We start from the raw sequence: 23,947 nt of genomic DNA on the forward strand, positions 1-23,947 counted from the left end.
GACACATGTAAAGGCAGTGTCAGGACCCAGGGCAGGGCTCTGATCTGAGCAGTATGCCTCGCCCCGACCTGGCTCACTTTCCTTGTCCTGGACACGTCCAAAGGCAGTGTCAGGACCCAGGGCAGGGCTCTGATCTGAGCAGTGTGCCTCCCCCCGACCTGGCTGGCTTTCCTTGTCCTGGACACGTCCAAAGGCACCGTCAGGACCCAGGGCAGGGCTCTGATCTGAGCAGTGTGCCTCCCCCCGACCTGGCTGGCTTTCCTTGTCCTGGACATGTCCAAAGGCACCGTCAGGACCCAGGGCAGGGCTCTGATCTGAGCAGTGTGCCTCCCCCTGACCTGGCTTGCTTTCCTTGTCCTGGACACGTCCAAAGGCAGTGTCAGGACCCAGGGCAGGGCTCTGATCTGAGCAGTGTGCCTCCCCCCCACCTGGCTGGCTTTCCTTCCACTGGGCTACTGGACCTTCTGTAATATTGCTTCTTCTTTATTTCATTAGAAAGGGAGAGAGGAGAATCAAAGCATTCTGCTGCTTAATAAAGTTTTAGGGCTTATTTTGGTTTTTGTTGTTCTTTTAAGCAAGCAGACAAAGGAAAAGCAAACAAAAACTTGATTGGCTAAAAACAAAACAGTCACGTTTGAATCCTCACATCCTTAGCTTTTCATTCTGTTTGTTGTTTGAGACGGGGTCTCACTCTGTTGCCCCTCCTCAAAGTGCTGGGATTACTGGCCATCAGCCACCATGTTAAACACCTTTGCTTTTTAGTTTAAAAATTGAGTTGCTTTTTCTTTAAATTAGGGTGAATTTTGGCATCTCTCCATGGACTTTAGGAATTGAAGTGAGTTATCCAACGTTAGTAAAATTTGTTACCTATATACTCTGTGATGTAAACAAATTTCTACAAAGTAATTGTAAAGGAAGAGACTTAGTTGAGTAAGTAGAACAGCTGATGTGCCTGCCAAATTATTGAGGGTAAACATCAGAAGAAATATAATACTTTCCTTTAAATATCATATACCATATTCTTTTTTTATTAAGTCATTCATACACAGATCATAAATACATTTATGCCATTATAGGATTCAATGTGTTGATTATTTGTACAAACTGGAATATATACCATATTCTTTTTCAGGTATTTAATGATGACCAAATACCTAGTTATGCAACACATAGAAATGAAAAGGTGGAGATTCACTGAAATGATTTGAAATACGTAATGAGCATAAAACAACTGACATTCAGTTACAGCAGGAGAAAGAGAATAAGCAAGACAAAAACTCCCTGGGCCGGGCACAGTGGCTCACGCCCGTAATCCCAGGACTCCAGGACGCTAGGCAGGAGGACCGCTTGAGGTTAGGATGCTTCAGACCAACCTGAGTGAGAGCAAGACCATCTTTAGAAAAAATAGAAAAAATTAGCCAGGCATTGTGGCACAGACATGTAGCCCCAGCTATTCAGAGGCCGAGCCTGGAGGATCCCTTGAGACTAGGATTTTGAGGTTGCTAAGAGCTGACACACCACTGTACTCTAGCCCAGCAACAGCGTGAGACTCTAAGAAAACCAACAAACAAAACAAAAAAACTCCTGAAAGGAGGAGAGAGAAAACTTGAAAAAGAAAGCCAACTAAACAACTTTAAACAGAAATGGGACTCAGTCAGGATGCGTAGGCCTGCAATTTGATCTGCACTAATTTCCATGTGTATGTTGAGAAATTTAAAATATTTAAATATATTTTAGATAAAAGCATCAATTTAGCTAGAGCAATTCACTGCCCCTCCCATACACAATCAATTCTGTGACCTGTAAATAATGTTTATGTTCATTCCCAGTGGAAAATGTGAAACGGGATTTTATCATGATGCTTCAAAGGATAAATAACAGTCAGTAAAATCGATTTTATGTAGGTGGAAAAGAATACCTTGACAGTGTCCTTTTAATTTGGTTATTTGCCTCCTTGTACATAAGTGAGGATGAAAATAGAAGCCAGAAGGAAATACAGGCAGAGAAGAATAAATGGTGAAGGAAATCAGGTGAATTAGAATTCAATCAAAATGTAAGAAATGTGTAACTCTAAGACTGCCAAAAATAGTCTGTGTCAAAGCACCAGGCATTCTGAAAGGCATTATGCTTTTGAACTGGCTGGTTATGGAAAAAGAAAATTATTCACTTCAGGAAAAGATTATAATTTAACTGATTACAAAGTCAGAAGAAGAATAATTAAGAAACTCCTCCCTTTCAATTCAGTTTAATTTCCGAAGACTTAGGAATTGTCAGTAGAAACAGAATGAAGAAAGTCAGTGTATAGATGTAGCTTATGTTCTACTGAGGACAACTCAGAGTTGGTTTTCAAGGTAAAGTCTGATAGTCCTTTGAAAAAAGGATACAACTTTCTAGATGAAATCTATGCTATAAATGTCATTTCCAGTAAATTTCACCATTTTCATTGTATGTTCCTCATTTATACTCTATTTATAGGAGATATCAACTTTTGCCCTTATGTATTTTAAGGGGAAATGAAATCTATGATGGTGAATTTCATTCTCATGAGAAAATGCCCAGTTTCCAGCAGTTCCTATCACAATCACTAGAAATAGTTATGAAGTTTCCACTGTATAAAAGGCTCAGCCCTAGCTTTCCAGCATGAGTCATTTGAAAGCTCTTTACATGGTTAAAAACAATACACCAAATATATGACTAAAGTAATACAAAGACGATATGCTGAGAACGGTGGTGCATGGGTTTGCATTCAAATGGTTACAAATATTTGAAACTGAGTCATGCCCATGTTTAAGAAGGGCAAGTATCCAACTGGTTTCTCTACATAGCACAGTAATAGATGGTCTGGCAGGGACTGTAGCCATTGAGCGGTAGAATTATTTCAGTTCACCTCTCAGAATTAAAACTTAAACTGAGAGAGGAATGTGCCTTCAAAACATGAAGAACAGGCTTGTTAGCAAGGCAGGACAAATCCCTCTGCCTGTGAGCAGAATGACATTTCTCGAACTTGTTCTGCCACACTAATGAAAGGCTAGGTCCATCGGAATGCCTTATTTTCACCAAAGCTGGACAGGTAGAAAATCTTTGCGGCTGGGCTCTGGTGAATGTTGTCCCTAAAACGAATTCCTTATTGAAACAAGCACTATGTTAGTATTTACATAATGGTCCTTTATTTAAGATTTATCTGGTCCTATTAGCTAAAAGAAATACAAAAGAAAAATTGTATCTCAAATTTTGCCAGAGAAGCTACAACCTAATTCTAGCCCAAGAATTTGGGGAGGGGGTGAGGGAGGGGAGGGGAGAAGGATGGATGGGTGGAGGGAGGGTGACTAGAAAGATCACCTATATGGTCTGTCTAACAAGATTACAAGTGAATTTTTCTAGAACTACAGCATAAATGTTTTAACACAATAACTAAGTAAATGACACAAAGTCTATGTTAACCCATTTGATGAAAATATTTCAAATTGTATATGAAAACACTACACTATACCCCGTGTTTGCATTAATGTTCACAGCTATCATTTAATAAAAAAAAAAATAAAAAATAAAAAAATAAAATTTGCCAGAGAAGAGAAACAGAGGAAAAGTGTTTGTTTGTCATTTGAAATATCTATTCAATGATACTCTGACTTATTAAAGTATATAAAAGTATGTACATAGAGAAAAGAGTAAAAGGAAATAAACTAACATAATAACTGAAGTTTTCTTTCATACATTGATAGCAGTGATATTATGGGTGAACATTCTCTGTTTTCCTTTTTTTCTGTGTTTCCTATAGCAAATAAGTACTATTCTGTAATATAAAAAAATAATAAAGATTATTTAAACCCAACTATAATTCCCTGAAATTTTCATTTTGGAAATAAGATTTTCCCCCATGTAAGACGTAATTCTAGTAAACAATGAAGCCCTGGGCTTCACGTACCTTGCTGCACGGAGCAAACCAGTATATGAGAGCCAGGAAGGGCAGTCCGACGGCCACGGCAAGGACCACGAGAAACTTGACCGCCATCGTCTGCTGCCGTAAACCGGAGAGATTCTCATACCATATAGAGAGAAGCTGCTGTTGGCAGTTTGGATGAGCTACGAACTAGGGGGGAAGTGATAAAACATTTAGCAGCTTGGTTAAGGTTCAGTATAAACTATTTTCACACGTGCTAATACTTAGTTCTGTGCCTTCCCATGAAAAGCATCATTAGAATTAAAGGACAAACATAAAACATGTAATTAACAGCAAGATGGCGAGAAGTCCTCGTAGGTATCAGACAAATTGGAGGATTCCAGTTTATCAAACTTTACCTTTATGACTAATGGGCTTTTTTTGAAAGTATAGAAAACTTTTTGAAATCCAATATTTAAAAAGATTCATCTATGTTTTACAGGAGGGTAAATTTTATGATTATATATCTTTCCATCTAGAAGGAACATGGTAAAGATCCTACTAGTTGGCTCAAACTGTAAGAAAAAATAATACTTCCTCTCCAGGACTGACCTGAAAATGCCACACCTATTTTATACTAAATTTCTATTTGTAGTTGGGTCTCTTTCTAATTGCTTATTGGTACCATTGATATTTCCTTTTATTCTTGTGCCAAAAATTCTTTCAATTAAAACAACTTTAAAATTCAATTTTTATTTCTTCAGAAATTTAATTTTTTCCAAATGAACCATACACATGGCAGAGTTATTTAATATACAGAAAGCAACAGCCCAAGATAAAAATTGGCAAAGAATATTAGAAGGTTATATAAAAGAACCACAGTGGATTCTTAAGGATAATTAACCTTGAAGGTAGTTAAAGCAAGACACGATGTTTATGCAGGATGGTGACGTTTGCAATGCCTGATGTGCAAGGGAGAAGCAATCATATCATTGGTGCGTATGGAAACTAGAACACCTTTTTTTGAAGGAAAACTTAGCAAATGTTTGAAATTTGATAATATTTAATACAAATGTGACATATTAATGTTAAGAATTTTTAACACAGATAAGAATTTTAATCTACAGATAAAACCCATGCGAGCAAACTACATAAGCAAATATGCCTACTATACCAAAAATAAATTAAAAAATCTTGCAACAACAATAATCTAAAAAATAAAATACATGTCCTTAAACATTCATTCATGTTTAAATGAATACAGTAATACAACAACGAAGACTTTAGAAAGATGATGTGGACATTCACTGGCTGACGTGTGAAGATGTCCAAGGAAGACATCTGTAGAGAGAAACATGGCAGTGGTTCATTACTCTCCAATAAGAGTGAGATAGACTGAGAGTGAGCAGGTCTACACAGTTTGAAAACATACCATAGCATTACTTTTCTTATAAAATCTTCTTTTAAAAACTTGTTAAAAGACATACATATGACCTAAGAAAGCAGCTAGGAGGGTGGAGAACACTACAGGAAGAAAGAGACTAACAATATTCCACAAGTAAAAACATAGCTGGAGGAAATTCAAAGGCACTGAGGAAGGTTGAAGGCATTGGTCCAGAACTGGAAAATAGCCACAAACGGAAAATGGAGTAGAGTCTTAAATAATGACGCTCCAATCATGTGACAAATGTATAATCTGGATGCACAAAGTCTCTGTTATACGATTAAGTTAAGTCAAAGAAAGTGACAACTATTGCAATGTTCTGTAAAAATAAGTCCAGATTTCAGCCATTAGGTAGGTTAAGCGCCTCGCAACTAGACGCTTATGACCCACTAGGGAATCTGCCCAAGGTAACTGTTAATTAGAAGAACCCACGTCAACTTAACAACGCCAACCCTTTATCCTTATCTAGCAAATAAGAACTAGGATAATGAAATGGGCTTTGTGCCTGATCTTACTTTTTTTACTTCATATTTAATGGCAAGTTTTAACCGGCTGAGATTTGGGCGGCCGTGATCTCCACTGTGGACCGTTTCAACATCCCCGTTGAGAATGGCCTCAACTTCTTCAGTATTTCTGCACAGATCCAGGAGTCCAACAACAAAATCTTTACACTGCACTGACAGTTTTTTGTAGTCATTCTAGGAAAGACGAAGCAAAATAAACACAACAATGTCATGCAGCACATTTATTATGTTATGCAGCAGAATTTTTCTGAGACCGAAAGGATTGTACACTTCAAGAGAGAAATTCGACATTTATTTTTACTGTTCTTTTAACACATTTCAATTGCTGTTCTGCTGACTGATTTCTAAAATATTTTGGCACCATAAAGATTTTCTTCATAGCCTGCAAAAATGAAATTTGCCTAAAGCAGTGGTTCTCCACCTTCCTAATGCCGCCACCCTTTAATACAGCTCCTCATCTTGTGGTGACTCCCAACCATAAAATTATTTTTGTTGCTACTCCATAACTGTAATTTTGCTACTGGTATGATGTAAATATCTGAAATGTAGGAGAGTATTTAGGTGACCCTGTGAAAGGGTCATTTGACCCCCAAAGGGGTCATGACCCAAGGGTTGAGAACTGCTGGCCTAAAGCATAATCAAAGGTTTTAAAAGAGAATACGTTAGGTCAAACTTACCTGTTGATTCAAAAGAAATATAAAATAACAAACTTTTCCCACAGCATGATCACAGTGCTTTACACGCATTATCTTCTTTATGGTCGTAACTGTATGACATAGCCAGATAATGTGCATTTAATAACACTTTGGAAGATTTTATAAACTGTGTTGGGAAAATTGAGGAAGATAGAATGTTTAGAAAGGTTCCAGAGAAAAGCAAGCACATATACATGACCTTCTTAACAAATTGTTATTGAGGGGCAGCACCTGTGGCTCAAAGGGGTAGGGCGCCAGCCCCATATACCGGAGCTGGAGGGTTCAAGTCAGCCCTGGCCAAAAAAGGAAATTGTTATTGAGGAACTTTACATGCCAAGCACAGGGACAGTAGACGAAACCAAGACATACAGTCTGCAAATTAAGATTCTTTTCTTTAAAAAAAAGTATAATAAAGATGCTTTTGTTGGTGTAGTTTGCTGATGAATTAATCTTCTGTCCGGGAGATTTAAGAGTGTGCCAGTCACCTTCAGATTACCATAAACTCATGTGACCCTTCCACAGCATCTACTGACATCTTCATTCAGGTCTTTCTAATCCTCGCTATCTCTTTATTCTCTCACACTAAGGCCTATATTCAAGTGTTAATCAAGAACATCTATTACCTAGGGCTGGTTGTATTGCAAGAGGATGACATCATCACACTTAATCTTCATAATAATCTTGCTTAAGTTAAACAATGTGCCCAAAATCATGCGTCCAGTAAGTGTCAAAATCAGGCATTAAACCTGAACTTGTTTGGCCCAAACTTCACATCTTTTTAATAGAATTTTTCTTTTCTTCCTTTCCTTTCCCTTCCCTTTCCTCTTCCTTTCTTTCCTTCTTCCTTCCCTCCCTCCCTTTCTTCCTTCTGTCTGTCTAACTCTGTTGCCTATGCTAGAATGCAGTGTTGCTATCATAGCTTACAATAACCTCAAACTGCTGGGCTCAAGTGATTCTCCTGCTTCAGCCTCACAAGTGGCTGGGAGTACAGGCGTGCACCTCCACGTCTGGCTAAATTTTTAATTTTGATTGATTGATTGATTGATAGGAAGTCTCACTATGTTGCTCAGACTAGTCTCAAATTCCTTGCCTCAAGTGATCCTCCTACCTCAGCCTCCCCAAATTCAAGAATTACAGGCACAAGCCACTCGGCCCATTCTAGAAGCTTTTCTACTTTAAGTTTTGAAACAACTGAGGGGATGGCAAACAGGGCAAATATTATTCTCATTTTGCACATGAAAAAACTAAAGTTCCCTGACGTCACATATTTTCAATGACAGAGAGTTTGTTCTTAAACCTAGTTTTTCAGGTTCAAATTTAGTTGTCTTCCCCTTCCTGGAACTACCTGTGTGTTGTAGAATGAAAAGATCCCCTTGGAAGGATCAAAAAAGGAAGGTGCTGGAGAAATGTGTGTGGTTCTGGATGTCTGTTAATACGTCAGTATGTTGGGGTATGTTATGTGTAAAATGCAGGCTTGAGCTCCTCTGTAAATCAGGCCAAAAGCAAACTTCAAAGCAGTTCAGTGAGCTAAACAGGCTACACTTTGTTTCAGGTCCAGAGAGATTCTATAAAAGCAAATTGATAAAGCAAATGGCGTCTTAGCTGAGAACTGCTCAAACTACTTCTCAACAGGTGTCTGGTTAGACAGTATAAATAGGGTTACAAAGAAACAGCTTTTCCCCTTTTATAAAATAGTCAGTTAGGGTCATGGGACAAGCCTTGAGATCTACTGTCCATGCCTGCCATGCCACAGTCCAGTGACCAGGCACTTGGGCTTCTAGAGCTGGACACGCACGTCCTCAGACTAGCTCTTCCACTTCTTAGCCATGTCACATTAAGAAAGTCAAACCACTCTGTGAGGGAGGGGCTAGTATTGCTCTATTTTACAGATGAGAAAACTGAGGCTTCTTAGATTAAGTAAGTGTTGACGAGACCATGCACACCGAGTACCTAGCACAGGGCTCAGCAGCTAGCAAGCATTAGGTAAAGGGTAACTATTTTATTTTATACCATCAAAGGCAAGATATGACAATAGTCCATCTCCTGGCATGCACAAAAAAACATGGAGCTACAACAAAATCAATGCACCTGGCACCTCTTGTATGTGAAGCTCAATTATAGAGGTACATATTCTGGGTCCTTTTAAATGCAACAAAGTAATGGTGAAAATCTGTGCTCTCCAGGATTCTAAGCAAGAATCAGATCTTTAAAAAGAGGGAATAACTCTTCAAGTGTGGGGTGACATTTGAGTAGAAACCATGGGGGCCAACAAAGTGAAGTGCAGACCTTTGTGGTATTAATGCTTTAACCCCCCAGTATTTTTCTGGTGGCAGAGTTGGGAGAAGGGGCAGTGGTACTGTGTCTGGCCCCAAAGATGGCGGCAAGAAAAAGCCCCAGAAACAGTCCTAGAAGTAGATTGAGGACATGCACCAGAAAGGTGAGGCATTCACACCAAGCAGGAAGGTGAGGCATTCACACAGAGCAGGAAGGTGAGGCATTCACACAGAGCAGGAGGGTGAGGCATTCACACAGAGCAGGAGGGTGAGGCATTCACACAGAGCAGGAAGGTGAGGCATTCACACAGAGTAGGCTGAGGATGCACCAGGATGGTGAGGCATTCACACAGAGTAGGCTGAGGATGCACCAGGATGGTGAGGCATTCACACAGAGTAGGCCGAGGATGCACCAGGAGGGTGAGGCATTCACACAGAGCAGGAAGGTCAGGCATTCACACAGAGCAGGCCGAGGATGCACCAGGAGGGTGAGGCATTCACACAGAGTGGGCCGAGGATGCACCACGAAGGTCAGGCATTCACGCAAAGCAGAAAGGTCAGGCATTCACACAGAGCAGGTCAAGGATGCACCAGAATGGTGAGGCATTCACACAGAGCAGGCCGAGGGTACACCAGGAAGGTGAGGCCTTCACACAGAAACAGAAAGAGGAACAGAAGAAACTTTAGGAGCTAAAAGCAAACACCACAGTGTAGGGTCCCCTGGATGCAGAATTAAGTAATCTGGCAAAAAGTAAGCTGTCCTTGTGCCTGTGACCCCTGACTCCCATTTAAACTTCTGTATTCCCAGCCATAATGCCTTCTGCCACCTATAGCTAAAATGAAGTGTTGTCTTGTAGCATTTAAAAGTAAACTCGGGGCGGAGGTAAGATGGCGGGCTGCAGCCAGCTTTCCACAGAGGCTCCTGTCCAAAGGAGAGTTAAAAGACACAAGTTTAGCAAGTAAGCCAATGGTTTGGAGCTAAAAAAAGAAAGAAGGTTGAAGAATGCATATCAACCTTGCTTAGGCAAGCTGGGACACCAAAGATACAAACAAAAGGTACTGAATCCATTGCCAAGTGGACAGGAGTCCCCTCCCCCATGAAAAGGGCTCACAGTAAACTCCATACAAACAAGCGAGCAGAGTCCAAACGTCCTCCTATTCCATCCCATGGGAGAGACCCTCTAAAAACTGGACTTCCTACCCGTACTAGGGTGCCATGGCACTCTCCTACCAGGCATAAAATTATATAAAACTGTATATATTCTCTACCTGCAACTCTGAACTCCCAGCACTCCCCTCCACTCTCACCCTGAGGTCTGGAAGCCTGTCCCCCATGGAGTCCAGATTCTTGGGCATTTTCTCGAGAGGTATGGACAGGGGAAGGGCCCTTGCTAGGCTGTGCTGATTCTGTGGCACAGGAGTAAGGAGAGGATAGTCATCTGAGAGGGAACCATGCAGGAGTGGTGGCAGTGCCCCCAGGGGTTGAACAATAGCAGCTAGCAGTGGCAGGAACGATAAGGCTCATGCCCCTGGTGCAGCTATCCTGGACAGACAAGCCTGTCTCTCTGGGAAACCAGAGGAAGCCAGGCACCTTCTCCGGTGGCAGCTACTAGCAGAGGGATCTGGGGCATGAGTAAAGGAACGCAGGGACTAGAATATGCATGCACAGAGTTGGCTGACTTCCAGGGAGGGGCTGACACACCTGGTGCCCAGAGGATCATAGCTGACACAAAGGCAGGCAGGCAGAGGCAGGAACTGACAGCTCAGTGTAAGTTCCAACTGCTTGCCACTGCCTGGAACTGAGTCGTAGTTTCTGTCACCTCAAGTAGCATCTGATAACCAGGGCAGAAACAAACTCTGTGAAGTTGTGCTTTTTTGCCAGCAACATCAATCAGGGGTGGGGCTGGAACTGATTGAACTGCCCTACCTCCATTAAGCACCCAAGGTTGTCAGGCCCTTCCTACCCCTGCTGGATAGTGCCCGAGAACAGAGACCTGGCTGAGGAGACATAGATCTCTCTCTGACTCAGGCAGGTGTAAACCCTAGGGCAACTGCTCATTGGGGTGAACTGGGTCACAGCCCGAGCCCCACTGGGGTGACCAGTAACTGGGTGTGACAGAGGTGCAAGGTGGGGAAGGAGGCATCAACCTTCCCAGACTAATTTATTTGCTGGGTTGTTCCTTCTGACCTAATGGAGCATCGGAGTCAGTCATACCTGAGCTGCCAGCAGACCCCTTCTATCTAGTTCCCAGAGACCTTTTGAACTTCTCCACCTGAGACCAGTGCTGACTGGGACAATTGATTTGGACCTCTAAACTGGGCCAATCACCCGAGGACTATCCAAAGTGCTACCCTAGGTGTGTGGTTGTGGGAAGGTATGATTTTCATTTTCCAATTGTTGTCCATGGGGGGCAGGGTGATTTAATTGCTAGTATTTCTCCACAGCTGAGACTTCAACCCAGAGTAACTGATTTACTAGAGTAGAACAGAGACCAGCTGAAAACAAGACAGAGCAACTTAGCCCCACCAAACCAAGGAAGCACCCAGTTTCTCAGGACGTAGCACTGTATGGGTCCTTGGCAAAGTTCTAGGAGAAAAGCCAAATGGTATAAATTAAGCATGGAGCAGAATCAGCAGAGAAACTCCAGTAACATGAATAACCAGAGTAGATCAACACCCCCGCCCCAAGGAAGGACATGGCAGATGTAAGTGAAGACCCCATCCATAAACAGATGGCTGAGATGTCAGAAATTGAGTTCGAGTCTGGATAGCAAATGAGATCAACAGAATGGAGGAAAGGAGGGAATCAGAATTTCAAATTATTCAAAAGATATCTCAAATTCAATGATTTCAAAGATAAAAAGACCAAAGATTTGGACATGAGGCAAGAGTTTGCAGCCCTCAAAGATCTGAAAAATAGGGTAGAATCTCTCACTAACAGAATGGAGCAGGCAGAAGAAAGAATCTCTGACAATGAAGACAAAACTTTTTAACACACTCAAGTGCTCAAAAAGGAAGAGAAATGGCGAGCAAAAATGGATTATTCTCTCAGAGAGCTCTGGGATAATTTGAAGAAAACTAATATTTGCCTTATAGGAATCCCTGAAGGTGACAAACTTGCTCCACAAAACACAGAGACTCTTTTTAAGGGAATTATGCAAGAGAACTTTCCAGACATGCCAAGAGATTCTGAACTTCAGATAGCAGACATTTTCAGAACCCCAGAATGACTCAACATAAATAAGACATCCCCCAGGCACATCATAATTAACTTCACTAAAGTTAATATGACAGAGAAAATTCTAAAAGCAGCCAGATGTAAGAAAACCATAACCTACAAGGGTAGGAATATTAGAATGACTGCAGATCTCTCTGCTGAAACCTTTCAGGTGAGAAGAGGGTGGTCATCGACTTTTAATATCCTAAAACAAAACAACTTTCAACCCAGGATCTCGTATCCAGCTAAACTGAGTTTCATCTATGATGGAGAAATTAAATACTTTAATGACATTTACATGTTGAAGAAATTTGCCATAACTAACCCAGCTCTCCAGGAAATTCTCAGACCTAACCTCCATAATGAACAGTGCAATACTCCACCACAAAAATAAACTCACTCAGGAACTTTTGATCAAATTCCCAACTTCCACAGTGGTTAAAAGATTAAAAATATCCACTGGACTTTTGAAAAACTCGATGCCCCAAATTTACCAGGCTTATCAATATTCTAAATTAATGTGAATGGCTCAAATTGTCCTCTAAAGAGGCACAGGTTGGCTGACTGGATACAAAATATCAGGCCAGATATCTGCTGAATACAAGAATCTCATCTTACCTTAAAAGATGAATATAGACTCAGGGCGAAGGGATGGTCATCTATATTCTAGGCAAATGGAAATCAGAAAAAAGCAGGTGTGGCATTTTTATTCACAGACACAATAGGCTTTAAACCAACAAAAGAAAGCAAGGACAAGTATGGTTACTTTATATTTGTTAAGGGTAATACTCAATATGATGAGATATCAATTATTAATATTTTTGCACCCAACCAGAATGCACCTCAATTTATAAAAGACACTCTAACAGGCATGAGCAACTTGATTTCTTCTAGCACCATCATAGTCAGAGACTTCAACACTCTTTTGGCAGTGTTGGATAGATCCTCCAATAAGAAGTTGACCAAAGAAATTTTAGATTTAAACTTAATCATCCAACATTTGGATTTAACAGACATCTACAGAACATTTCATTGTAACAAAACTGAATACACATTTTTCTCATCATCCCACAGAACATACTCCAAAATTGATCACATCTTAGGTCACAAGTCTAACCTCAGCAAATTTAAAAGAATAGAAATTATTCCTTGCATCTTCTTGGACCATCATGGAATAAAAGTTGAACTCAGTAACAACAGGAATCTGCAGACTTATACAAAAACATGGAAGCTAAATAACCTTATGCTGAATGATCTGTGGGTCAGAGACAAAAATTAAGAAGGAAATTACCAAATTTTTGGAACAAAACAATAATCAACACATGAATTATCAGAACCTTTGTGATACCACTAAGGCAGTCCTAAGAGGGAAGTTTATAGCACTGCAAGCCTTCCTGAAGAGAAGAGAAAGAGGAGAAGTTAACAACTTAATGGCACATCTCAAACAACTGGAAAAGGAAGAACATTCCAATCCCAAATCCAACAGAAGAAAAGAAATAACCAAAATTATAGTAGAATTAAATAAAATAGAAAACAAAAGGATTATACAATAGATGAATAAATCAAAAAGTTGGTTTTTTGAAAAGGTCAATAAAAGAGATAAACCTTTGGCCAACCTAACCAAGAAAAAAAGAATAAAATCTCTAATTTTATCAATCAGAAATGGTAAAGATGAAATAACAACAGACCCCTTAGAAATTAAAAAAATCCTTAATGAATATTATGAGAAACTTTATCCTCAGAAATATGAAAATCTGAAGGAAATCGACCAATACTTGGAAGCACATCACCTTCCAAGACCTAGCCAGAATGAAGTGGAAATGATGAACAGGCCTATATCAAGTTCTGAAATAGCATCAGCTATACAAAATCTCCCTAAAAAGAAAAGCCCAGGACCAGATGGCTTCATGTCAGAACTCTACCAAACCTTTAAAGAGGAACTAGTACCTATATTACTCAACCTTTTCCAAAATATAGAAAAAGAAGGAATACTACCCAACACATTCTATGAAGCAAACATCACCTTGATTCCCAAACCAGGAAAAGACCCAACAAGAAAAGAAAATTATAGACCAGTATCATTAATGAATACTGATGCAAAAATATTCAACAAAATCCTAACAAACAGAATCCAGCAACACATCAAACAAATTATACACCACGACCAAGTAGGTTTTATCCCAGGGTCCCAAGGCTGGTTCAGCATACACAAATTCATAAATATAATTCATCACATAAACAAATTAAAAAACAAAGACCATATGATTCTCTCAATTAATGCAGAAAAAACTTTTGATAATATCCAGCATCCCTTCATGATCAGAACACTTAAGAAAATTGGTATAGAAGGGACATTTCTTAAACTGATAAAGACCATCTACAGCAAACCTATAGCCAATATCCATCTCGAGGTGGGCAAGGGACTTGAAGAGAAACTTCTCTGAAGAAGACAGGTGCACGGCCTGTACTCATATGAAAAAATGCTCATCATCCGTTATCATCAGAGAAATGCAAATCAAAACTACTTTGAGATATTATCTAACTCCAGTAAGATTAGCCCACATCACAAAATCCCAAAACCAGAGATGCTGTCATGGTTGTGGAGAAAAGGGAACACTTCTACACTGCCGGTGGGAATGCAAACTAATACGTCCCTTTTGGAAACATGTTTGGAGAACACTTAGAGAACTAAAAATAGACCTACCATTTGATCCTGCAATTCCCCTACTAGGTATATATCCAGAAGACCAAAAATCACATTACAACAAAGATATTTGTACCAGAATGTTTATTGCAGCCCAATTCATAATTGCTAAATCATGGAAGAAGCCCAAGTGCCCATCAATCCACGAACGGATCAATAAATTGTGGTATATGTATACCATGGAATATTATGCAGCCTTAAAGAAATATGGAGACTTTGCCTCCTTTGTGTTTACATGGATGGAGCTGGAACATATTCTTCTTAGCAAAGTATCTCAGGAATGGAAGGAAAAGTATCCAATGTATTCAGCCCTACCATGAAACTAGTTTATAGCTTTCATATGAAAGCTATAGCCCAATTATAGCTGGAGAATATGGGGATGGTGGAGAGGGAGGGGAGAGGGGAGGATGGGCGGTGGGAGGTGACTGATGGGACCACACCTATGATCCATCTTACAAGGGTACATGTGAATCTTTCTAAATGCAAAATATAAATGTCTTAACACAGTAACTAAGAAAATGCCATGAAGGCTATGTTAACCAGTTTGGTGAAAATATTTCAAATTGTATATAAAACCAGCACACTGTATCCCAGAATTACATTAATGTACACAGCTATGATTTAATTAAAAAAAAGTAAACTTTTGTAAAAAAAAATTTTTTTTGATAATTCACTACTAATCCTCAAAACATATTCTCAAGCTAAAAACACCTATTTTTAAAAAAGAGAGAAAGAAAGAATAAGACAGCTTTCAGAAATAGGTTCTTTAAAATTGAGAACCCATTTACAAATGCATTCATATTTTGTTATTGATATTAATTTTATTAACTTTTTACTTAAAATGAAATATTGGTAATAGTCCATCAGCAAGAATGTCGCACTGTGATTTTGGTTCCCTGAGAAGAACAGTGAAGCTGCCAGACTGACTTAATCCAGAGTCAAGTCTGCAGGTCACATCCCAATTCCACACACTGATAAATTAGAGATGGGTGTTCACCTGTGAACCTTTCAGCTGAAAGAGATGACTGACAGCCGGCTCACAGAACAGAGTTATCTCCTCAAAGGGCATCTTAATTGGATTTCACACATTAAAAGAGGTGTTATGAATTGTGATTTTAAGCTCTAGCTCTCCTTTCTACATAAAGAATGAAGTTCACTTCATAGAAATCAAGGGAGAGAGGAAAATGCATGCCTCACTTCTCAGTAATCAACTGTGTGGGCTTTGGAAAAGGCAGACCTGGGTTTGAAATCAGACTCAGCTGCTCACTAGCTCTGTGACGATGGACAAATAAATTAATCCCTCAGTGCTTTAGAATCCTCATGTGCAATAGGGGATAAAATTATACCTACTTCTGTGGTATCTGTGAGAATTATTACAAGACAATGAACTCCAAGTTCTTGGCACGGGTTAGTGCTAGTCAGTGTTAGTTATTATTTTTGTAGTTTTTATTGCTTCAGAAGCAACGTCCAAGTTTTTCAGCCCCTCATCACAAGGCGGTGCTAACAAATATACAGGCATGTTGGGGTCCCAGGGTATCATCTGAAAACATATCAAAAATAAGACAATTATTCATTCATGCATTCTATGCTCTAGTGCTGTGATAGATGCCATATTCTTACTAAAACAGGAGTTTGTAAAATGAGATTATATATGTGATGAGTGAAATAAGCTCATAATGTTATTATCTAGACAGTGATGAATTAGTCGGCCATGTTTCTTGGAACCACATTAACTCTGGTCCTTTCTCGCTGCTTGTAATAAATGTTGCCAAATGGCACGTTGCTTGTTGAGCTCTGTCACAGCTGATGTGGTGACGACTGGGAAGTGTTCATAGGGCACTTACTATGCAGGGTTCTGAGGGACATCAAAGTTAACCAGACACTGTTCTCAGAAAAGGTGAAAAAAAATGCAACAAAGTTTCAAACCAAAAGTTGCAGAAAAACATTCCTTCAATATGTCAGATGCTACTGCCTTTTTCTGTTGCTTTTCATCATCAGTGGCAGCTGCTTATTTAACTTAATGTAGAGTTTAGAACTAGCTTTTAGTCTTTCCCTTGGGACTGTCCAGGTCCCAGTGAAGCTACAAGGGTTGGGCAGCAGTGGTGAAGTAAACAGGTGGTTTCAGGGGCGAGAGTCAACTGATCTTTGGCAGGGGTACAAAGGCAGTTCAATGAAGGAAAGTTCACCTTTTCAACAAGTGGTGCCAGAACAAGTGAACCCTCCCACACCAAACAATAAATTTAGACACAGACTTTATACTTTTCCTAAAAGTTAAGTCAAAACAGAGCAGAGGCTAAATATTAAGCTCAAGACTGTCAGCCTCCCTAGGACAACTGGGTAATTTTTTCCTACTTCTAGTAGAAACAGGGTCTCACTCTTGCTTAGGTTGTTCTCAAACTCTGAGCTCAAACAATCCACCCTCTTCCCAGAGTGCTGGGTCACTACTATCCTTCAGTATCAATACCAGTCAAGTTCTGGCCTTTCCACTTGTTTACTTATTTTGTATTTGTTGTCAAAATTATTTTTAATCCAGTTTCAAGCTTAACATGGCCAAGAACTTATGCTACCAGAGCCTGAGACTATTCATAAAGATTCAAAGAAAAAATTGAATTTGAATGAGTAAAAAACTTAGATTGTCTTAGATTGTCTCTGAGCAGAGATACTCTCATGGGCTGTAGAACCCTGATTATTTTGAAGGAATCAATTTCAAGATCCTCACTTTTGCTAAAAGTGATTTCCTTGAAGACAGATCTTTTACTCTTCTACAAATAATTTCCCACTTTCATCCATTCACGTACCACAAAACAGAGAGTGCCCCTTTAATGACTAACCCTCATACGAGAAACTCGGAGAGGCTTCCTGTATTTCTCAGCCTTACTTCAATTTCTGTTGAAGATGAAGCTTAGTGATAGAAATGCAACCCGTGGGCTCATGCTGGGATGTTCTGAATTCAGATGCACAGTGTGGTGTGGAGACAGAAGCCAGGATCATTGGAATGTGCTGAGCCTCCTCCCCGGCCAGCAGTCATCAGAGAGTGCACATTTCTGAGTGAGGGTCCAGTAAAAGCAGAGCAAAGGAGGCATCGGTGAGGAATACTAAATACAAAAATGGCATTTTCATGTATTTAAATGTAAATGGTTCTTTTATTCTTAATACTCATCTTTCAGATGCATCATTATGTATAGTAAAGAGCATCTCAAACGAGAAAGGAAAAAAATGTGAAGATGATTCTTTTAAATATGACTTGGAATGGTCTCTAGGACTCAAAATTTTCACAGGACCTTGGCCAAAACCCATGGATAAAACTTTTATGCGATTTCTTATAGATACAACATTTGTAATTCAGTAGAAATGTTATAAAATAATTATCAAGAAATATTTACTCCAACTACAGTCAACCCTCTTCGAATTTTATTCCAAAAAGTCTTTAGTAATTTATATATCCTACATGCTGGCAGGTATACCAAGTAGTTTTTAGCTATGTGTGACACACACACGTTTTTCTTTCATTAAATACATAGCAAAAGTGTGAACATGATTAATACCACTAAACATGCATTTCCAATGAGAATTGTGTCATATAGCTAAAATTTATTTCTCAGAGTGTGTATATATTTGTTATTTTGAACTGAGTTCAATTTATGTAGATTGGATCAAATGTACCCATAATAGATATAATAGTAACTCTTTCCAGCATATTTTTAATATCTAAAGCCTTATAATCACAGTAAATAAAGTCTGATTTCATATATGTGTGTTATATGTCTGTTTATTTATATATGATATGTATGGTATTGTGTATATAAGTGATCATAAGAGACTTTACAACAAAAATTTATTACATTAGGAATCACATTTTTGGAGGAAATTGGACTGGAAATAGAAGCACAAAAAGAAGTAAGAAGGATGCAGATTTTGTGAACATTAAAGAAGAGCTTGTTCATTTATTTTTACAAGAGGGGATAGTAGGCATCAAATCATAGATTTAGAGTCCCCTGGATATAGGTAAAAGAGTAATTCAAGGGTCCTATTTTTAAATGGCAATATATACACTATGCAGAAATCATATCCCTTAAAATAGTTAAACTTATAAATGGAAATATATATATATATACAATTTTAAAATATGTAAATATGCCCAGAATTTTTAAAATATCCTACGTGGAAAAGGAGCAAAATAATTTAAAGACCACAAGCAGGGAGCATGTCCTATGACCAACACAACCCCCAGGGTTCCTGTGGGGCAGTCCAGGCCAGAGTTGTCCAACCTCTGTGATCTTTGCTTCCTGAGATGCTAAGGGGCTTAACTATTGAAAAAAAAGACTGGGAGGAGAAGTGCCAGCATGTTTGCACCCTATTAGTGTTTATTTCTTGGTGGCAAAATTGGCAACAGTTTTTAAATTTTTCTTCATTTTTATATTATTATTTTCTAGCACGGCTATATATTATTTAAAAATAAGAAAAAAACAAGTTATTTTTGAAGAAGAAAAGTAGCACACCTTGAAGAAAAGTTCACCTCAGAGACATTAACTTCTTCAGCCCTGTTGGGTGCCACCTGTGGTTAACTGAGGTTGGGACGCTGGGAACTGAGTTGGTGTCATAGGAGCCATGACAAGGCCAACGGTGGCCTCCCCTCACAGGAGCCGTGACAAGGCCAACGGTGGCCTGTCCTCACAGGAGCCGTGACAAGGCCAACGGTGGCCTCCCCTCACAGGAGCCGTGACAAGGCCAACGGTGGCCTGTCCTCAGAGGAACCTGTCCTTTTCTCTGCTGCCCCAATTAGTCTTGGAAAACAGAATATTTGTACTAATGCTTGATACACGACAAGGAACATTTTTTTGTTGTTCTGTGTTTATAAAAGGCTTTGAAAGAAAAGCCAAGGACTTCCCTTTCTGTTTGTGCAAAGATGTTGAGTCAAATTTCTAGTCAGAAAAATTGTATGTCAGGTTAATATATCCTTAAAAAATAAGGATATATCTTTTTAAATATTTTTAAAACTGCTATCCTCTTTTAACAGTAAACAAATTTTAGAAAATTATTTTTAAAAGACATTGAGAATAGCATCTACTATGGAGATATATGTGTTCAGAGATTATTTCTTTGCCTTCAAACCTGCACAGAAGCAGGGCTTCAACAAAAAGCTGTGCTCGTTCAGAGAATCTAAGTGATGCTGAGGACAGTGGAACTAACAGAGAAGCAGAAATGGAGGCACGTGTCGGAGCCACACATATCACACCTGCCCGAGCAGAAGGAAAGGAAAAGAATCAAAGTCCAGACCTCTGAATCTCTATGAGCCTATGGGGACCTGCACATTCTGCAATTCATCTAGAGACAACGAAGTGTTCACATCCTGGAGAGGTGATTGTTCTCACATTTGAGCCACTGGCCCTCACCTCATACCACGAGGTCATGCCTAATATGACAGTTACTACACACAGGTCTTCTCTCTCCCATGAGATCATAAACCAAATGAAGGCACTGAATTGTCTTTGTGCCCTGCACTCTGTCTCCATCTCTGTCCCAACCATCCCTGGCACAATATTTGATACAAAACAGGGGCTCAAAGGACGTAGGTAGTAAATGAATGAATGACAGTCTTCAGTGATTTAGAGAGAGTTCAAACAAGGATATAATAAGGAACCAGAACTGCTGAAACCTAAGCAGTGAAATCACTAAAAATTAAATATAGATTGAAAAATATTAATATGAATCAGAGTTCAAAGAAACTGCTTTAACTTGACTCTGAAAAAGTTCTTTGAAGCACCAGGTCCTAGGAGTCAAGTGAAAAGCATTAAACACTCAGCACTCTGGAACAGAGCTGGAAGAGTGTCTGCTTGCTCTACAATCCTAGCTGCCAGGGAGCTGGAGGAAAAGCACCTTCCTTCCCGTTGGGAGCCCACACTGAGGGGCTCAGCAGCTGTTTTCCTCTTCTCCCTTCCCTGGATAAATAAGACCTGAGGACAGATGGACACACAACATCCCAGAGGAGGGAAACGCCATGCTTTCAGCGACAGTGGCACCAAGAAGCTGCCCAGAGAGACTGGGCTGAGTCTCCCAAGGTGTGGAGCCTGAGACTGGGTGAGTCTCCCAAGGTGTGGAGCACAGAGACTGGGCTGAGTCTCCCAAGGTGTGGAGCCTGAGACTGGGTGAGTCTCCCAAGGTGTGGAGCACAGAGACTGGGCTGAGTCTCCCGAGATGTGGAGCCTGAGACTGGGTGAGTCTCCCAAGGTGTGGAGCCTGAGACTGGGCTGAGTCTCCCAAGGTGTGGAGCACAGAGGCGAGCTTCTTCACAACGTACAGAAGGGAGAATATAAAGTCGATGTTTATTTTTGTAAAACACTGGGTGGATGAATCAGACCTGGTTCCAACCCACATCAAGTTTAGCAAAAGAGGAAAGCACATCATAAGTAATGACAGTGCAGAAGAGAGCAGGGTGAGCGCCCCAAACAGCTCAGAGAAGCAGTAGGAGGGGGTTAGTGGTGTGGGGGGGATAACCTCGGGCTGGGAATCGGAGCCCACACTCTCCCCAAATGCAGTACAGACCGTATGGACACAGGACATCCCTTATCATGTGGGGGCATCTGACACCAGTTATCTCTCCAGACACTTTTTACTAAGGGACTGACAGCTCGAGATGCTCTAAGTGCCTCTTTCAGATCTACAAGCTTTTCTTTGCAGTTACCTTGTCCTAAATAATCTCTCATTCCCTGCCCTCCCAAATCCAGTCTGCTCTGCCGTGTACAAGTGAAATGCCACTTTACACGTAACTTTGCTTAAATCCAACAGGAATTGATACTGCTTTCTCTGAACTCTAGGGAGCATTGCTGAAGCTCCATCTAGTGTATCAGTTTGCTCTGGGTCTTGTTTATCCGCGTGTGCATCTATCTCTCAAATCAACTGCGACTTTTAAGCTCGTTCCTCTCTTTGACCTCAACAGCATCCATCACTGTGCTCTGACCCCAGAACCCGTACTTCATAGGAGGAGCAGACTGGGTTTTAGAGGGCAGCACCCAGGGATTCTGCATTCTGATCACAGCTGTGTCATTTCCCAGTGGCTCCTCTAAGGCCTTACTGAACCCTTCTGTGCCTCCATTTCTCCTAATGGACTAGTGATATCTTTTCAAGGTAAGGGTTAGATATAACTATAAAATGATATAACTGTAAAATGTCTGGTAAACAGTAGATCATCACAAAAAGGTAGTGATCACAACTTTTACTATGATGACTACAGTAAAGAGCTCGTTGAATCAACATATGAACTTACCTAGTGATCGCAGTAACTAGCACAGAGCTGCGCGCATCGTGGAAGCTCATTGTGCACCTTAACTCTGACTGGGGGAGGGTCAGGTCCCTACGGTTAACAACCTACCTTGAACTCTTTCTCAATATTGGCCAGCACTGCCAGCTCATTGCTAAGTTCTAAAGCCGTCATGACTGGGTCTTCACTAGACAGCGACAGGTAAGCCGGACTTGCCAGGCCTTTATAGGCATTAATTCTGGATCTGGAGTGGCTAAAGGAGTCATGTTTCTGTTTCTGGTTACATTCATTGCACTTGCAGAAGTAGTCATGAGGCCGTTCGATCCTAGCACCCTTCCGTAGGAGGGTGTGCACAATTTCATATTCCTGGCAGTGGGCAGCCAGAATGATGGGAGTCACATCATGGGAGAACCGTGTCCCGTCTTCATCATAAGCATAAAAATCATCCTGCTGCAGTTCAGACTGGCTAGGGCTCGTTGCTAACCTCTTGCCTTCAGCAAAAGCTGGATGGCTAAGAATGGCTTCCACAATCCGAACATAACCTTTACTAATAGCTAGAAGCAAAGCGTCCCCCACCCGAGAGAGGTTTTCTTTCTTGAGTAGCAGCTCTATAATTTCCAGATGCTCGTTGGCCACTGCCAGCTGCAGGGCGTTCTGGCCCATGTAATCCACACAGTTGACGTTGAGGGAAAAGCATTCCTCTAACATCTTCCGCACCACCGGGATGTTACCATACTCCGCTGCGTCTAAAAAGCGTTCCTCCTCAATAGATAGGCTTGTAGAATGATCATTAAACATGTATGCTGGTCCTCGATTAGCCAACCTTCTCCCCTTCTCTCGGAGAACTGTCTGCCGCCGGTAGGCCAGTCTGCTGTCGGTGCCCCGGCTGCAATAAAGCAGAACAAATCATGTTAGGAGCATGTTAGCATGTCAAACGACCTGCCACTCATCTAATGCATTCCGCAAGTATATTAGATGTTGTCTCATCATCTCTAGACCTACTATATTATAAAATGGAGATGCATTTATTTGTTAATTAGTTTCAAGAACTTCATGCTTAACAAAACTGAGCACTTTGCAGAAGTTAACATTCCAGTTTGGGGTGGGGACCCTGCCAAGTGCCATAATCTGTGCCCTTTACACAGAGGTTAATGTGTTTCTTATCCACGGATGAATCAGACTGAAGAAGGACAAACCCTCTTATCCATAATCAGTCACCAATAAAATAGAAAGTGTGAAACTATGTTTAAAAGGTAGAGACAAGTGGTCTGTATATGTCTGTCAGATCTAGTTGGTTTACTGTATTATTTAAGTCCTTTATTTTCTCACTTATCTATCCATTATTGAAAGTGAGATACTGAACTCTGAACATTTATTGTAGAAATGTATTTCTCTGTTCAATTATATAATTTTTTGCTTCATTAAAAAAAAAAGTAGAGACAACAGCAAATCCACTTAAGTTAATGTATATTTATGGAATCCCTCTGATGCCAGGGCCAGGCACTATATTTCACTCAGGAAAACTAACAGTGAGAAAAAGTAGGTATTTTTCTGCCCTTACAAATCTTATAATCTAAAGGGAGAAAGGGGGCAATCAGCACATTGCTTTGTTATCAGCTACTTAATTATCATGATAAGCCTAAGCAGGGTCACCTAATGCAGCTTCTGAGAGAAAAATGACACACTGACCATGGAAGGATGGACAGAGGTCAGGTCAGAATCTGGGCAGGTGAGACAAGTCAGGGGCAGGTGGGGAGTGTCAGCAGAGGGGTCAGCTAGATGCTAGAGCTTAGGTTTCATTAATAGGGACCATGTTGGACTCTGTTGTCCTAAAACATTAATGATTTTTTATTAAAAAGACAATTTTATCAATTTAAAAAATCACACTAAGGGCCAACAGCTAGTCATATAATATTATTTTAATACATTCAACATATTATGTGTTTGTCAAT

At 40.3% G+C, this 23,947-nt stretch overlaps 1 protein-coding gene across 3 annotated transcripts in view; it reads right to left on the minus strand.

Moving 5' to 3' along the window:
• Nucleotides 1-23,947, minus strand: part of TRPC6 (transient receptor potential cation channel subfamily C member 6) — a 132,075-nt gene that overhangs the window by 30,396 nt on the left and 77,732 nt on the right. The window contains exons 2-4 of one of the 3 annotated variants that reach the window (XM_003780786.2): nt 22,107-22,881; nt 5,840-6,022; nt 3,926-4,090 (exon numbers count right to left, since the gene is read on the minus strand). In XM_003780786.2, the coding sequence (XP_003780834.1) occupies nt 3,926-4,090; nt 5,840-6,022; nt 22,107-22,881 (1,123 nt within the window). The remainder of the gene's footprint in view (nt 1-3,925; nt 4,091-5,839; nt 6,023-22,106; nt 22,882-23,947) is intronic. The other 2 variants (XM_003780787.2, XM_003780788.2) reach the window with 2 other exon arrangements.

This window comes from Otolemur garnettii, unplaced genomic scaffold (assembly GCF_000181295.1).
Source record: "Otolemur garnettii isolate 467f Iridium unplaced genomic scaffold, OtoGar3 scaffold00001, whole genome shotgun sequence".
Classification (NCBI taxonomy): domain Eukaryota; kingdom Metazoa; phylum Chordata; class Mammalia; order Primates; family Galagidae; genus Otolemur; species Otolemur garnettii.